We start from the raw sequence: 17776 nt of genomic DNA, 5'->3' as shown, positions 1-17776 counted from the left end.
CAGCAGAATGTTGATTATAGTATCTCTGCACACACAAACTCGTATCATGTTCTGTGATAGGCTGCACACCTCTGCGTAAACATGACATTTTATAAAATTTATTTTTCTTTAAATTACACTGCTCTGTAGTTTATGGATTAAAAGCTTACATATGTGCACATGAAAGTTAAAAATGTGTCTTGTAAAAGCTAATATTGTAGCCCCTTTACAGCTGAGTTATAATGTTTCACTAAACTGCTCCCAATTAGATTTTTGTTGGTGCATAAAATCTTATTTTCTAGGTTGGCAGAGGGTGAAAGGCGTACTTCAGCTAGCTATAAACTAGGTAAATGATTTAATGATAAGTTAAAGAAGATTATCTTTTCAAGTTGAGAAATTAAAAAAAAATGATGATAAATAATTGAGAAACTAATTACATACATTGATTAAGCTCTGTTTAAAAATTAGTATTTTACAGGTGGGAATTAAAACTTTTTACAGGAGAAAATCCAACATCGCTCAATATACAGTTTACAGGAACCTGAAGCAAAGTACACATAAGAATACTATAATGTTATTTATAAGGTTTACACATCAGTATAAACATTATTAACCTTATACATGTTTCCAAAACTATTTTACAAACATTTACAAAACCATGTGCTTTGTTACCGTATTACTTACATAGTGTTAGTTGATATATATTAGCTAAAGTTATAGAAAAACAGGTTGGTTAAGTTTTGTGACAGAAAATAAATCTAATTTTCTTTAGAAAATGGACAGTCAGTTTTGTTGAACATAAAAAGTTCGAGTAAAGGAGCAAAAAGGTTTCAAGACAAGGAAGTATTTTCCCATTTTGACTTTAAACCGTCTCAATTCCTAATGTTTACACTTTGATCTCCTCCTCCTCCTCAGATAAAGAAAAAGATGTTTTTTTGTTGATTCTCATTCCTTCTGTAAAGGATCCTCCACCATAATGCCGAGCGAGGACATTAGTCGCTCTCTGGAACCTCTCTGCCTCTATTACTGACTCCTTGTGAGACGAACAGGAGGAGGCATCAGGCGTCCTCACAGACCCTCTGTCTTCTTTAGGCGCTCTCATCTCAGAGTTATTTCTTCCATTCAATCTGGGGCTAAGAGACCCGCTGCACAGGGAAGGGTTGGGGGAGCACACTGTCGGTGTCTGAACAGGTGTCTCAGTCAAAGAGTTGTTGTCACCTTTGTCCTCTTCCTCTCCCTGGTCCTCCTCAGCTGTCTCCTGGCTATGATTGAATATCTGTACAGAGCTGGGGTTATCAATTAAAGCAAACACTTCAGTCATTAGAGATGGACCAAGGTCAACAGTGAAAGAGGCCAGGGAGTCAGAGCGGGTCAAGGTGCTGCAACCATTGTCTGCTGAAGATGGTTTCCATATGGTGCCATCTTGAAGCTGTCTGTCAATTCGAGAGAGTCGAGGCAGAGTGACGAATCCAGACTGCACACCTGGAAAGAGGAAATGGGGCAAATTGCAGTTTAGTTGATATTACTGTGTTTAAGTCAAGTAATATCTTTTTCATACAGTTATGCTCTCCTAATATATAATCTGTTAAATATTGCCATATGCATGTCATTTAATCATTACGTAAAATAGTTTTTAATGCCTAGATAAGATATTTAAAAATAACAGATCAGGTTTAAAGCTCATCCCAGCTAAGAAACAGCACAGGTTAAAACTATTAATACAATTCCCAGAGCCTCAGAGATTTGGCCTGTGTTCATAGATATCATCATGGACTAATGATTTCCATGCTGCATTTAACATAGTTGAGCACAATGTTGTTTCTGGAGGATTGAACATAATATTGGAAAGGTTAAAGAAAGAACCTCTAGGATGGTTTAAATCCCATTTTTTTTTCATATTTATGTTCAAGCTATTGGCCGATGTTTCTGTTCCACTAAAGCTAATTATTATGTAAAGTAAGGTCTCTTGATTAGAGACATAGAAAAAATGTGGTATTGATTTGACAGATAGGGTAGATTGAGGAGATAAAGTGGTTGATGTGACTAAAGGCTCATCAGATGGCAGCTGTTATAATTTTTGCTCAAATTGAAGACTTGAAAACTTTCAGCCCCTAATCTGCACATTGAAACAAACTGCTGCTTTTTTCAACTAATGTCTAGGCCATTTGAAATGCGTTTTTCGGCCAAAAGATGTTGCAACACCACGAAATGGGGCGGCACACACAAGAGAGAGGCAGCTTTCCAGGTTGGAAAGAAACAACAAATAAACAATATTTATCATAAGCCTATAATTGACTTTGAAACGCTTAAATAACATGAAAAAAGATAATTTGCCTATTCATAAGGTATCCAGACAAGATGGAGATCTCATAAATTTGGTTCCTGGCTTGCTCTCTCTCTTTCCCTCTTCCTCTTTTTATATCCACACTGCAAAAACGATCTAGAAATAACTTAAAATTTCTTAAATTAAGTGTATTCACCCTTAATTTGAGTAGGTAAATGAGATAGTTTGCCAATGGAATGAGTAATTTTATTCTTAAAATAAGATAATTAGATAATATGCACTTGAAATAAGACAATGCAATTGTGTTTTCTTATTTTAAGTGTAAAATGTCTCGTTACATTGGCAAAATGTCTCTTTTACCTCCTTAATTCAAGAACAAATGCACTTATTTGAAGAAAAAATGACTTATCTAGATTTAGATTTTTTGCAGTGCACTTCCATAGTTTAAAAGGGAAGTCCCCTCTTGTACATATTACCAAGCAATTCTTAATATTACTTTAATACTATATTGGTAATAAACTATTTTTTAAGAGTTATCAAACATTACTTATCACACAAATAATAATTACATGATGGTGTAACTGTAAATGTGCTGTCTTAAACCCATTATTTGAATGTAGCAGCAGGAGGTTCAGCTCTGTTAGGAGAGTTACATGCTTAAGTTTGTACAAGCTGGGTGGAAAACAATATCTGACCTTGTGATAATATTTAGATGTTAGCAGAGTTGATGTTTAGTGTAATTGAACTATGGTAAACTATGTCAATAGCTTACCATACTATGTTAACATTTAAAAAGGGGATATGTAAAGCATGATCTCAGAAATAAGAGGAAACTAGAAAGCAAATGTGACTTTGGTTCTATAATCCTATAGTATTATATGATGTAATATATGATAGGATGAAATATTGTTAAACTGGTACAGCAAATATTTTTAGACATTTGCTGTAATTTGCCAAAATCTTTTTCTTTTTTTTTAAGTTTTCTGTTTAGCTATGCAGCTGTTTCACCAAAAGGTGGCATTATAGACCAAGGCTTCAGAGGTTTTCTATAGCTTCTTTCAAGAAACAATTGCAGATGCAGATGAAGAACACCACAAATTGCCAGGGAAAGCGACATACATATAACTGCTTTTATGTAGTATATAGATATATACACAGTTTAATAAGGATAAAAATTAGTGTAAATGAAAACCATTAACCATTAAAAAAGTCCAACCATCCCCAAGTTCTCTGCCTCTGGAGGCCAAGTGAAAACCCCTCTGACTTGGCAAATTCCTTTTGGATTGGATAAGAAACAATGACAGGGGCAAGGGGATTTTCCATTTCTGACATACAGCTGTCTGACGCGTTCTGATTGGTGAGCAGATGCAACAAATGGTGGGTTTGGGCTCATTCTCTCGGTTGACACACAAACACAACAAATGACAGGAAATACCCGGTAAATTTTGTTCTGCTCAGCAGATGAAACGTGGGTGTTTGTGTTTGTAGGCATAATTGTGTAAAGGTGTTGCTAGGGTGATTCCAGATGATTCAGAAGAGGTTCAGGTGTTTGCTGGTTGCCTTGGAGGAACGTTAGGAAAAGATGTAAAAATAAAGAGAGGTTTTGTCTTTCTCTGTTTAGTTATCCTGACTTTTATAGTTCCGGCTGCACCAGGAACAAAAAGTAGTACAAAGATTGGTACAGACCGTACTGTAATGGTTCCATATATTACTGAGGTATGGTAAATTTGCTTTGTGTCTACCATTTTTTCTTAACTGCCTTTATAAGTGGCACAATATATAAATTATTTATGGTGCTCCATTTTAAATCAACAACCGACTGCTGAAGGAAACAGAGGTGGAACTAAGTCCCTTTTTTTGCAAGTCTTTAGTTAGTCTTAAATCTGTATCCTCAAATCCCTGGTCAAGTTTCAAGCAAAGGAAGTCAATTCAAGGTCAAGTTTTAAGTCAAGAGAGGTACATCTCCAGCCAAGTCCTAAGTCTGAAACTTCAAATTTCAGTAAACGTGAACGATTTACTATGTGTCCTTTTTTAAAGAACATTTGTTAATAAGGTAAAGTTAGCTGAAGTCAGCTAATTGATTAAACAAAAGTACCACCTGAAGTTCTTTCTCTAACTTCCAACATTTAGAAGTTATTCAGTCTCTGTCTATGACATTCCTTTTTTTGCATGTTTGACATTTTGCATTTTTTGCTCAGCGCTTTTAACCTCACATACCACAAAGAAATTATTCTTAGGAGCTTTTTATTTTATTTATTTTTTTGTATCTGATTCATTTGATGGGCAGTGCTGCAGCTGTAAAAAGAGAGACAATCGGCGTTTGTTAATATGTGATGAGAGCAATGCATTAATGTTGTGCACTCTTTAAATACTAGATGTTTTGAATTTTTTCCATTTCAGATTTAAGTCCAATTCATATCCTGAGTCTTCAGCGTAAAATTAATTTGAATTTGATTATATAGTGCCATGCATCACACATGTCATCTCAAGGCACTTTTAAAGAGACAGTAGCCTACAGTCAGATTGGTTAAAAGTGTCTAACAAGGAAAAACAGCTGATTGCATCAAGTCAGTAACTTGCAGGACACGCATCTCCCAGATAAGCTTGCTACGAAGATATTAGCTTGCATTTGTACTTGACTCTTCAGAAATCCCCCAGCATGCATGCAGTGACAGTGGAAAGGGGGGAAAAAATCCTTCTTAAAAGGAAGAAACCTCCAGCAGAACCATGCTCAGTGTTATCGGCCTTCTGCCGACTGGGGGGTTCAAGGAGAGAGAAGCAGATATACAAAAAGAAGTAGATGTGTAAAAGGTAACTGTTCACTAGGTCCACAGGTGGCCCAATTCAAGAAAGACAGAGCCAAGCAGACCAGCTCCGAGCCAGTTACCATGTCAAAAGATGAAAGAGAACACAATCCTTAGCAACCGTAAAAGAAACAGGATGACACTGAAAAACATAGGCCCAACTCCAACATCTATGAACAAAGGTGTTGATGGTGTTGATAGTAGCCCAACTAATATTTCTTACCAGGATGGTGTCACAGTCAAACAACAAAAGCTACTATGAAAAGAAAAAGTAGTGAAAAAAAATCTAATTATGAATAGAACTAACAAATATTGCAGAATGATAGAAATAAATATAGAATGAATTAGAAAGATGAAAAGTGAACCCAGTGTCTTCCAGTAGCCCAAGGCTATAGCAGCATAACTATAGAAAACAGCTCAGCATAACCTGACTATTTTGGATGAGTTATGAGAAATATAGAGCCAAAAAAAGGTAAAAGTCCAAGTTAGGTCACAAGTCCCTGAATATTTTAAGTAAAGTTTAAAGACATAGATTTATTGATTTGTGACTCAAGTCTCACCTCTGAAATTAACACATGACGCCCACATTCAGAAGGAAAGTCCTGCTGAAAAGCTGACACTGACCTAACCCTCATACCAAAACAATTCTGGTCTGCCCTGATCTGACAGCTTCATTCATAAGAGGGTCAGTCATGTTCTTTAAAATACCTGATTCATTTATGATGAAATAATCTGGCACTAAAGAACATGCTTCATCATCTAATGAAACTATTATGTTTGAGTTTGATCTCAACCATAACAGTATATCTGCTCACTTTTAATGGAGATAATCTCCCCCCCTAAGATCCTTAACACCAATCCCATGCTGGCTCTGATTATCTGTCTTATCTCACCATATGTGCAGAAGGAGTCATCTGCTGAGCTCATGGAGTTGGGGAACAGTGCCCTCTGTCTGCAACCATTGACAGAATCTATGTTGAGCTGAGGCAAAGAGATGGCATTTTTAATGATGGGTGAGATGTCCGGAGGAGGGGATGACAAATCCCGGGAACCTCCTCGAGGCTGAGGCCCAGAGGTCCTCCGTACATGGCGAAAAGTACGTGTGAAGAAGCCGGTTGACTTGGAGCTGCTCGCTGAGTCCGGACTTCCAGGCTCCCGGATGCCTCCATAGTTGCTCAGGAAGGAAGTGTCACCAAAAACGTCTCCTCCGCGGCCCACATGCATGGTGTGTCGGAAGTCCCCAAGCGGGGGGCTAATCATGTCCACTGAGAGATCACTCTTGAAGCGACGTTTCCCCTGAGATCCGGGCACAAGGCCTTTAATCCCTGGCAGTTTTCCCAGACTCATGGTGGAAGAAAAGTTGTTTAATTTCCTTTTAAAATGATTGATAATGTGTGGACTTTAATATCATGACAGTGACGTTTGAAATCCAACTTTGTTTTCACTGTAAAACCAGAGAGAAAAATGAAATTAGTCAAGGAAAGAAAGCATAAATGTGCAGCTGTTCAGTATAAAATCAGTTCTTCATACATCCAGCACTACCCACTGCTTCTCTTTATGATCGACGCCATGGGATGCCAGCACAGCCACTTATATCTGTTTATATCCTTTATTCTTTCCCACATCTTTCCCAAACAACCAAGCTCCCTTCTCTGCACAGCAGCAGCTTTCAGTCACCTCAAAATAACAAAGAGAAGAAATTACAAGGCCATATTGGGTTTCCTCTGGTTACCACAGTCCGTGCGGTTGGACAGTTCTGGTCTGACTGGGCACTGGGTATATTTGGTTCAGTGGATGGCTGCCCAGACATACACGATCTAACCGCATGTGAACATACACTGAAAGCTGCTGTGTGATGAAAGTAATAAGAAAAATACATGTTTATTTTTAATTGTAAATGTTTTAGACAAAGGGGAATTGCACTGACCTTAGCTGAAACTTACCACCTAAAGAGGATCCCTTCCAAAAGAAACCTTATACTGTAAAGCCAGAATTTGCTCAGCCTTTTACCCAAAAGCTATGAAAGTTATGTGTGGTTAAACTCCATCTTAAGGACACTACCAGCATATTTGCTTTAATTTAACCAACTCTAAGGAGGAAGTAAAACGGACTGGATGATTTTATGGGGGGACCTTATGTAGTGGAACACAATTTTGAGTTATTATTACCTTATTGTATTATCTTTCAAATTCTCTATGCATTGTTCTTCTTTCTTTAAGTAAATACAATATTCAAATTCAAATTCCCACCAAAAAACAAAAAAGTCATCCTCTTACTGTAAATGAGGCCTGATCACAAATTCCAAACAGACGATTAGTGTCTTTCCATCAGGCCGAGGTGAAAAAGCAGAGATCCACAGTCATGTGCTCCTCCTTCTACTAAAAGGTTCATCTCTTTGTGTGGCACCATAAAGTCCACAGGACATCCTGTCTCTTTTGTTCTTAGTCCACTGGTTCATCTGCAGCAAAGATCCAAGCTCTTTCCAAATTAAGACTGTCACAGCAGAGGTAAAAGAAGATGGATACGTTGTTTCTGCGTATAAATCCGTGAACTGTTTTGTCTGCGTTGTCCTGCAAGAATGATAAAGCTCTGCAAGGATTGTTCGTTGGACTGGATTAGCTCCTAATCCTCTCTGCGTCTCCCCTCCCTACCCCGACTACCTCACTCGGCGGCTGCCTTCTTCAATCCACTTAGTCCTTCAGTGTTTTCCAGGTGGTGGCGGGGGGTCTCTGTTTTCATTTAGTGCACATTAGGACGGCTAAAGGCCAGAGAGAGAAAAGGGGAGAGAGAAGTCAGTGGTTTATCAGACCAAAGCCGAGAAGCATTCAGGCAAACATGAAAACATTAGGAAACTTTTACTCTGACTGCTGCTATTTAGCTGTAGGTCAGACAGAAGCTGATTAACAAACTCAACAGAGTTCTTGTTGTTTAAGCAGTGGTGGAAAGTAACAAAGTACTTTCTAGATTACTGTACTTAAGTACTATTTTGAGTATCTTTACTTTACTGAAGTAATTTTTTTTAGGGTACTTATAACTTTTACTGCACTACATTTCAAAGTCAAATATTGTACTTTCTACTCCACTACATTTCTAGGAAGATGCTAGTTCCTTGTTCCTTTTTGGGTCAGCTTGGCTTTTTAATCCACTGTTAAAACTAAAACATATCAGCCCATACGACTGAATTCTGACAGCACTGTTTTAGACATTTGCATGGCATTCCACAAATGTAAGAAACTCAGGAAGATATAATTTGTAGTTTATACATATTATTAAGGCATTCGATTTCACTATGTTTAGTGGGACAAGTCTAAAAGCAAAATTGTAGTTTATTTTTGGTAATATATTCAATCTTAAACCTATATTCCTTTGTCAAAGTGTGAGGAGAATCAATATTTTTATGTTAATAATAATAACAGAATCAGAATCAGACATACTAAAATAATTCCAGAGGCAAATTACATTACTATTTATGTTTGTAATAATGTTAATAATTAATAATAGTTTAATAATCAATATATCACTCCTTATTTTTTTGTGTAATTTCTACGCTGAATTTCTTTACAAGAGGTGTAGAATATGTAGCAGGTGGTTTCTGAAATTTACAAGGTTTAAAATTACTCTGAAAATTAGACAGAAATATACTAATATCAGAAAATTAAATGTGTGCTTTTGAATATTTAAGTATTTCAAAAAGTGGGTACTTCAATACTTTAACTTGAGTAGACGTTTGACTGTGTAACTTTTACTTATAGTTGAGTAAGATTTGACTATGAGTATCAACATTTTCACTCAAGTACTGCTGTTGAGTACTTCGTCCACCACTGTGTTGAAGTAACTCTTTAGATGTTCTGTATCTTGTCAGCTTCCACAAAATTATATGTTTTACAGTTATGTTTTCAAGTAATCAGAAAGATGGTCAACATATAACAATTAATGCATGAATCAAAGTTATGAGGCAACACATTTAAACTTATAACTGTAGTGACCCACCATAATCTCTCCAGAGTGTCTATTTACATTTACATTTTTCTTGTTCTACAACCTGAAAGCAATGTTTTTTGTTATTTCTCGACAACCTTCTCTGCCTCTCAGCAGAAATGAATCCAAAGTGAGGAAACAGCTCTAAGCTCCTAACATGTGATCTCTACAGGATACAGCCAGAGGTGGATTAGCGTCTCAGGCTGCTTGTGTTTACAAGCCGGAGATACTGCCTGTTCAATCTTTAAACTCTGATATAACAACCACTATTTCCTGTAGCATGACTTAAGAGTTAATATCTTGTTCAATTGTTTAAGGGATACCCCTACCCAATTCTAAATATCAGCTAGTGACATTTTAAAAAGTATGGCATTGGTACAGGAGGAATTGCAAGCACTCCTCTTCCATTACATGTGGTCACCTTGTCTTGGTTCTACATTTGTTACACAGCAGCAAGCATTGTGCCAGAAAGGAAAACATTTTGATTACTCTTACAATTAACACTGTATAAAAACAATCCTCAAAATCAAAGATGTTTGAACATAAAGTCTTGGGGGGGAAATTGGTTTAAGAAGTTATTTACAGTAGAAAAAGTTTTCTACAAAAATGTCTGCAGTTAAGCACTGAGATAGAGGTGAAGAGAGCAAAACATTCAGGCCATAACAGGAAGGCTTAACATTTTGGAGCAAATGTTCTTTAACTTTTGCTTTCAAACTAACCTCTGTTTTTTAGCATACTGGATTTAAAACATTTTTGGGAAGTGTCAGTAAGGTAGATCTGTGTTCTATAAAAGAATCACAGTTATGAGATGCTTATTACGGTTTAAATTATCAATCCTCTGATCATTTTTTATTTCTCAAACTCATAATAAAACCCAGTTTTGATGGTGACATATTTCTCATTCACATTATGTAGAATCTGCTCTACTACTGGTGAAGATAATTAATGACCAAGGAGCCTCAAGAAATTGCGCAAGCTTTTTTTATTCTTCATGTTTTATATAAAAGTATTAAAAACAATCATACGACTTAAAAATTCAACAGGTCAAATCTTTGAAAACCCAAAAACAACAAATCTGTCACAAGATTCTCGCCACTGCAGCTTTAATCTTTAACTGGTAAAAGTGTGGCGGTGCAGAAAAAATTAAGAGAAAGAAATTAAGAAATTAAGAAAGAAATTCGACTGAACATGCCAAATACTTTAAAAAGGGCAGTCCCCAATCACCACCTCTACAGATTGTCTTTCCACCGTGAACTCAATAATATTTGGAACCATATGAAGAGTTCCCCTCAGCTAACTCCAAAGAATGGAAGTCTTAGAAACACTTAGTAGAAGAGTTAATCTTCAGATGAAAAGCTCTTGTCTAAAAGGGTTACTGAAAAGGTGACAGGTGAATTTTTCACCTGTCACCTTTTTCCACCATTTTTATTACTTAAAATTTTCTGTTACTTAAAGTTTTTAGGTTTTACAATTTAGCTGCTGTTGACTTTACACCAGAAGAGTTTGGAGGTTCGTAAATCATCATTGTTTCACCTCACAGCATACTGAATAGGTTTATTTCTGATCAGACCAAGCTGTGTGGCATGCATATCAGTATTATATCAGGTCAGAGCATGCAAGAAAGAGGTTTAAATAAACACGACCTTGCTAATAAATACTTAGAAGTCTATATCATAAATATAAAAAGTAATTCATTGGTGGAGGTTATTTGTTTTCCTGCTTCAAATACGTGCTTAAACTGTACTCACATGATGAAATCATCATAGAAACAATGGATGTTAGAGGAAGTTAATTGGTCATTTAAATAACTTCCTACTTTTGAATGACTGAGGTGTCCATTTTATACGTTGATTTGAGAAAAAAGGGAGCAAAAACCATGATGTTAACATTTAAGCTATTAGAGAATTAAAAAAAAAACATATTTGTACAAAAGAAGATAAGTTAGTAGCTACAGTAGGATGGATATTATCTGCAGTCTCCACCTATAGCAGATCAGCTGAGGTATGAGGCCCGGAAAGCATAGAAGCATAACATGTTCTTAGTTAAACTGGTTTGGAATGATGAGTTCAAGCTGATCTCGGGGATTGACACAACCTACTGCAGACACAAACCATAATGCAACATCATATGAATCCTTTCAAACTTGACATTGTTGGGCTGGGAAAAGATAAAAAAAACATGATCTAACAACAATATCTTTTACAGAATTGCATTCTCTCCTATAGGTGGGAACATTTTCACTTAAAATCGAAGTAAATTATGTCTGACTGGCTTGCAAGCTTTCACCTCTCTGAAGATTTGTTTACTCTCCAACAAGATCCCAGGAATATAAAGAAAGAAAGTTCTCTACCTCCAATTAAATCCATTTTAAGCTGCATTGTAATTCACATATTTTAACAACTTAATTGACAAGTTTACACTGGTAAATCTCCATTCCAAATTCCTTAACTCTAATTTTAGCTTTCTATGTAATTTTCTCCTTCCCTGGTCCTTTTGGAAGCAGTAAAACTTACCATAAACTGTAATACAAGCACGTAAATTCACTATGGGAACTCTTTTCCTCGACTTTTTCCTTGTTAGAAACACACAGAAAGACATAAAGGTCTGTTAAAAAAAATGGTGTTTATTTCCAAACTATACCTGCAGGCATCCCGTAAACCAATGTGTTTTACATAAGCTGTCCAACTTAGTGCAGACACGAACGCTGGAGTCCATGCTGGGAAGGGCATTCATTGGAGAGAAGAGCCTTCACTGCATCTATTCAAGCCATGAAATAAAGGATCTAAGCCCGCTGACGAGAAACACATTTTACCACCCTGTAGTTCTGCATGATTTTACTTCCCTTCTTTTTATTTTTATCTGTCGCCTCAATCAGTCTTGTCGTGCTTTATTTCTTTCAGAAAAAAATAAGGTCAAGCATGCTTCCCCTCTCTGTGCTTCTCTGCTGCAAGATTTACTTATTTAGGCAAACATCTGTTACTAGAGAACTAGAACCAGCAGGACAGAGCTCTGCAGATATCAGATGGTTTGCCCTGGCTGCGTCTCAGACACAGGTCATTGTGTCTGTTGGCCAGCTTCAATCCTGTTTCCTCTACCTGGGAGGATGCCTGTGGTGCTGGGAGTGCAGAGAACCAACAAGCTGTGGATGGTGTCAGAATGCCCTGACTGTTTTAAAAAGAAAAAAAAAATCCTCTGTTTATAGGAATCTGCAGCTACGATGTGGCAATGTGTTATTATAGGCTGACCCAGGTTTATAAAAAAATACTTGATATATAGTTCCACACAGGATATACACAAATATCTCTACCAGCCTTGCAGATTCAGGGATTTTACATTTTGCTTTTTTTACAGCCAGATTGGATGGAAAGTATCTGTGAACATCAGTGTTTGAGTTTAACCAATGATTTTCAGATGGATTCAGATCTGGACTTTGACTGGATTATTGGATTATAGTTCTGCTGGAAGTTGAACCATTTCAACCACAGGTTGTGTTTCACTCAAGAAATGTCAAAATTGAGGTAAGATCCTAATAAAATTCTCTATAGTTTATTGTTGGAATTTGACAAAATATCAAACAAATTCAGAGCTTTAAGTTATTTTCAAGGTGCTGTACCTGTTAAAAATGTCCAATGTCAGGTTTCTATCAGAGGCTTTGGCTCATAACACCTGTTTCATGCTGCACGGTGCAGAGAAACGTGAGATGACATATGTCAGATAAGATGGGAACTTGTACTGTTAATGAACTTCCTTTTTCCTCACACTCACTCTTTTCTTGATGGTCTGCTGAGTCAACATAGTAGTTTATCAAAAGAAACACTCAGTATAAGAACTCAGGAGGATTAATATAAAAAAAACTGAAAAAAGCAGAGCTGAACAATGAAGAAAAACAAACATGTGGGTGTTTACAGGCAGACCTATAGCCTCGCAGTCATTCAGTGGTTTCATAAATTCTCTTTTTGAATGCATGAGGAGGTTGGTCACCAAACCATAGGGGAAGAAATTTCAAACCAGAGTGAAGTGCAAATATGTCTCGGTCCTTTCAAAAGCCTGGTCGTACAAAGAGCACCTCTAAACTTCCACCTAGCAAACACAGAGCAACAGCTAATGAAACATAAACCCGGTTCTTCAAAAGAAGGCTGCAAATTCCACCATTTTAAACAAAGACATGCATTGAATGATTACAGTATACTTAACATATAGCACTGCAAAAAAATGGCTTTGGACTCACAGGTAAAAGACTGAATGGACCTTTCAGCTATGCTTGCTTTTCTGATAAAATCAGCCTTCATGAGTTTTATTTTAATGGCTCTTTTTTATTCCTATTAAAGAAAGCACACTGTGTAAATTTCACATAGTGTAAATAGAATCTTACCCAAACAAATATTAATGTTTAAGACTTTTCTTTGAAATGAAATTATTAGAATTATGGTGCATATGCTCATTTCACTTTATGTGACAAGCAAGTATTTGGGAACATGTTCATTTTGCCATAAAATAAAAAAAATATGATGATGACTACAAAAAAAAAAAAGAAAATATTGTTTAGAACTATAAATTTACAGTAATTTTTACTGTTTTTCAAGGCTGAACTTTTAAGTAGAATGAAATTTTCCAGAGAGCTGTTCCAAACGGAATTTCTTTTTGTTTTACACTGAAAAATAAATGACAAATAAAATCTGTCTAAGTCTAAAAATAAAATCTGTCTTAGTCTAAAAATAAAATCTGTCTTAGTCTACTGCAAGCAAAATTTGAAGAGCTCCAGCTGAGATCCCCAAGTCCCTCGATCAACCATTAAATGCTGCCTATAAATGGTTTATTTGGTGTTGATTAAAAGCTTGTTTCTGTTAAAAATTTCACATGTTGAGGGGTTTTTTCTGGGTCTTTATTTAAAACTGCTTGGTTTGGTCAAATGGGACTAAAACGAATATTTTAGCAAAAAACATAAATTAGTGATTTATATGTGGAAAGTCAAGCACAACAGAGGATCTGAGTTGTGATTACCCTGTTTTATTGCTCCTTTTGGCCCTTAGAAACTTGTTAGAGTACAAAGCATCATGCTTTCAATAAAACAACCTGGTTGTTATATCAATAAACAGAATTTATGAGTGAAATTAAACTTATTAGGTCTTTAAGTGGAACAATTATCCAAAACATTAAACTTTGGTGTCAGGGTTCTGCCTTCTGTGAAGGTTTGTTTTTAGTGTCTTTTGTTATTTTGTGACTTTGTAGTTGTTTTCTAGTTGTATTGTATTCTTGAGTTACTCTCTGTTGCCTCCTAATGCCCTTTTCCATTTCCTTTTGGCTCCCTTCTAGTTCGTTCTATTCACACCTGCTGCATATTAATCTCATTAGCTCCTTCCTTTGTTCTGTACACCACCTCTGCAGTTCCTCATTGCTGGTTTCTTGTTGTTTTGTTGTTACTCTGCTGCCATTGTGTGATTCTCCCTGGTATCTCCTGGTTTTGCTTTTCTGTATTTTTGATTTTTGCCCTCGTTGCCTTGGCCTCTTAATTAAATCATCAAAACTCATCTCTGCCTACTCAAGTCTATATTTGGGTCTTTAAAAACCTTCACCAAACCTTGACATTTGGTGATCCGAAAAAAAAAAATCAGCTGTCTTCTATGATCGTGTCAATATTGAGACCAACTTTTAGGAAAACCTACGCGATGAGCCCTGGAAGGATGAATTTCTCTGTGCAAAGAGGATAAGGGAAGCAATGATTCCTCATCAAGTATTCCTCAGTATTTTTAATTAGGTCCCGTTACTGTACAACAGCCTTTTACAATATATCTAGATAAGTTTGAAAAAGGCAGAGGTTCCTCACCATTTCTGTTTCTGACTCACAAGAAGTTACCAGACTATTGATAGAGTACACAAAGTTTTCAATAAAATGAAATAAAGACAAGTGCAATACTATTACAGACGGCACCAACAACAAAGATTGCTTTTGACCATGTTTTAGTGATGCTTTTCTCTTTAAACGTTTCAACATTAATGTTTAGTTTAATGTCAGTTGTGGATCTCATGACCCCATAATGGTTAAAGGAGGACCATCATGACCCAAACTTTGGGTATCAATGTACTAGACCTTATTCAGTAAAGGAAATCAGATGGGGTCTATCGTCTACTGTCAGTAGGGGAGAAATGGTAAACACATTCAACAGGTCAGAGTTCATCAGAGAGCAACTTACAAGACAGACATCCATGCAAGCAAAGACAGTCAGACTTCAGGCCAAACGAATATGGGGACACCTCGGCCAGGATGTATAACCAGATACTTGCTGTGAGGTGTTAAACCTAATGCTCAGATGAATACTTTATATTTCAGAGATTTCATTTAAGGTTGTGAGTTGGATTTAAGGTGTCTTGGTTTATTTACAATATTAAGAATGTAGGTATTTCTTGTGGTTTTAATATTTTCTCTGCGTTTAGTCGTTCTATATTAATTCTAAGTTTTATTGTGACCTCTGTTTACCCGCTGCACCTTCAGTGGCTTTTCTTTTACTGCAATTTGTGCTCCAGCTTCAGCCATAATTCATCTCCATGACTCTATAAAGATCCACATAACACTAACAGGAGTCCAATTGAGTTTATTGCTCAATGATGCCATAGTGGCCAATTTTATAAAGGTATTGGTTTGAAAATAGTAACAATAGTGTTTAAGCATAAACATTGACTGACCGTGTGGTTAAAGGTCTAAGAAACTTTAATTTCTATGATCGTGGACATTTTGTTTTTGCAGTTTTTTTGGAGAAAAGTGAACTACTAATTTTAGACGTTTATGTCAAACAGCATTATTCTTTAGGGTCAGGTTCTGTTTCAGAGCCACTCAAAACCATTCAGCTTTACCATCTGTCTCATCTTGTAATATAACTATTCTACTTGCAATGTTTAAAACAAGAATCACAGTTAGGTTAAGTTCCCAAAGTAAACGGCTTGCATTGTAACACTCAAACCAGACAACATAAGAGCCAAATTGCAGCATAGTCAGGATGCTATTTATATTCACTGTCGGTTAGTTTCCTGATGTTGTCTGAATGAGGTTGCAGCATAGAGGGGTTTTAACTGTTTGAGTCTAAAATTATGTCTACTTTTACATAACTTTCTAAGAGACCAGTTTGGACTTAGCTCTTAGTTTTTTCATTGCTCTGCTGCAAATACAGATTGATTCAAGAGTGCTTTGAAGAGAGAGACAAGTTTGCCTGCAAAACATCCTGTAGCTTCCCCCTATCTCTCTCATGCAGATGCATTACAATCACTTTCTGTTCAGTCCTACCTTTAAATAACTGAGAGCGCCAATCTCCACATGGTGTTCACTTCCCCACCTGTTTTTTTTTCATCCTGCTGGGTTTCCAGACTGCAACGTAAGTTTCCGATCAGATCTGAAATTTGCAGTGAGCTGCAGTGGAGCAACTCTGCTGCTGCTGGCAAACTGGAAGAGGATGGAAGTAGAGAGGAGGAGGAAGAGAGGGAGGGAGGGGAGGTTAGTGGGTGGACCTAATAAAGTGTCAGCGAGCAGTGACTGCATTTTACTGAAGGCCAAGTTTGCATATCAAGTGTGATAAATGTAAAAATTGTGCATATTAGAAGGGCTGAAGTGTCAGCATAGAGGAATAAAATGCATTAGTTAAAAAACTGACAAAATTAATATTTAGCATTTCATTTGAGACCTTATTGTACTCCACAAGTTTGGGGGTTTATGGGTTTTCCCTGTTTTAATTTTTTATGCTTTCATTCATGATGTTTAATATTGGTATCAAGGCATATGTTATCACCTATTACCGTACCTGTGCTCTGTTCACAGAATATTTTATTTCCTCATATTTTTGTTCCAACTGCATCTTTGTTAATTAGTCTTCTTTCTTCCTTCTAATCTCTTCCTCCATCCTATAGGGTCACAGGTTCTCATTGTTAATTTCTGGATTATTTACCACCTTTTTCCTGTAGCACATTCTTTGCCGAAGCTTCATGTCCATTTATCTCTGCCTTTTGCTATTTTCAGTCATTTTTTTAGTCATAATTCTGTCTGCACGTTCGTATAGAAAATAACCCACAGACATTAACAGAAATACTTTACACAAAAAGGAAAATATTTGCTAATTTGTAGTTTATTTCTTAAATGAAATTACATAATCTACAAATTAAAAGCATGTAGTAAAAATTCCTCGATTGGAAAGTACTCTCCCTAAAGGTGCCTTTAGAATTATTTGAAGGGAGGGAGAACAAATGTATCTGTCTTTTTGGACAATGTCTTTGGAACTTAGACTGAAAATCCCACAGAAATAGTAACACGCCTTTTAAATCTATGCAAAGAAAGTAATGCATGTAAACCTTTACCCTAAAGATTAGGGTTGGATGTTATGGCTTAAAAATCTAATCTCAGATTTTTTCCTAAGTAATCCAACTAATTGATCTTTTTTTCTCCCTTATATTTCATAATTAAAACAACAAATGATGCACATTACCTTCAGAAATTAGCTTTTATGTCAGTCATCCACTTTAGGAGGTGACCTTAATCTAAAGGGCAATGAAACTCAAGCTGTGAAAATGCTTGTTTCATAACAATCAATGAAACTATAAGAAACTAAATGGTGACAGCTGGTAGTTTTACACAGTCAGCTATTTTATTAGTTATAAGCACACATCTAAGAACTAAGAAGTGATGAATACATGTCAACCTAAGTTGTGGTCTAAGAAGTTCAGTGGGGGGAAAAAATCCAGATATTCCAAA

The 17776-nt window shown here is 36.4% G+C and overlaps 1 protein-coding gene and 1 long non-coding RNA gene across 3 annotated transcripts; both read right to left on the bottom strand.

Moving 5' to 3' along the window:
- Positions 1-417: 417 nt before the first annotated feature.
- cdc42ep1b (CDC42 effector protein (Rho GTPase binding) 1b) lies at positions 418-6512 on the bottom strand. The gene is made up of 2 exons (XM_038273809.1): positions 5961-6512; positions 418-1461 (listed from the first exon to the last, which is right to left on the bottom strand). The coding sequence occupies exons 1-2, from the start codon at positions 6412-6414 to the stop codon at positions 866-868; spliced, it is 1050 nt and encodes a 349-aa protein (XP_038129737.1). The 5' UTR covers positions 6415-6512; the 3' UTR covers positions 418-865.
- An 88-nt stretch (positions 6513-6600) lies between these two features.
- Positions 6601-16491, bottom strand: LOC119775736. 2 transcript variants are annotated; one of them, XR_005279691.1, is made up of 3 exons: positions 16322-16488; positions 7344-7825; positions 6601-6744 (listed from the first exon to the last, which is right to left on the bottom strand). It is a non-coding gene; the product is annotated as an uncharacterized LOC119775736 (long non-coding RNA). The 2 variants fall into 2 exon arrangements; XR_005279690.1 differs by lacking the exon at positions 6601-6744 and having other exon boundaries at positions 7672-7825; positions 16322-16491.
- Positions 16492-17776: the final 1285 nt, after the last annotated feature.

The sequence above is a fragment of the Cyprinodon tularosa genome, unplaced genomic scaffold, assembly GCF_016077235.1.
Source record: "Cyprinodon tularosa strain WSP-4 unplaced genomic scaffold, ASM1607723v1 ctg89, whole genome shotgun sequence".
Lineage (NCBI taxonomy): Eukaryota > Metazoa > Chordata > Actinopteri > Cyprinodontiformes > Cyprinodontidae > Cyprinodon > Cyprinodon tularosa.
This window is presented reverse-complemented; position numbering and strand designations above follow the sequence as displayed.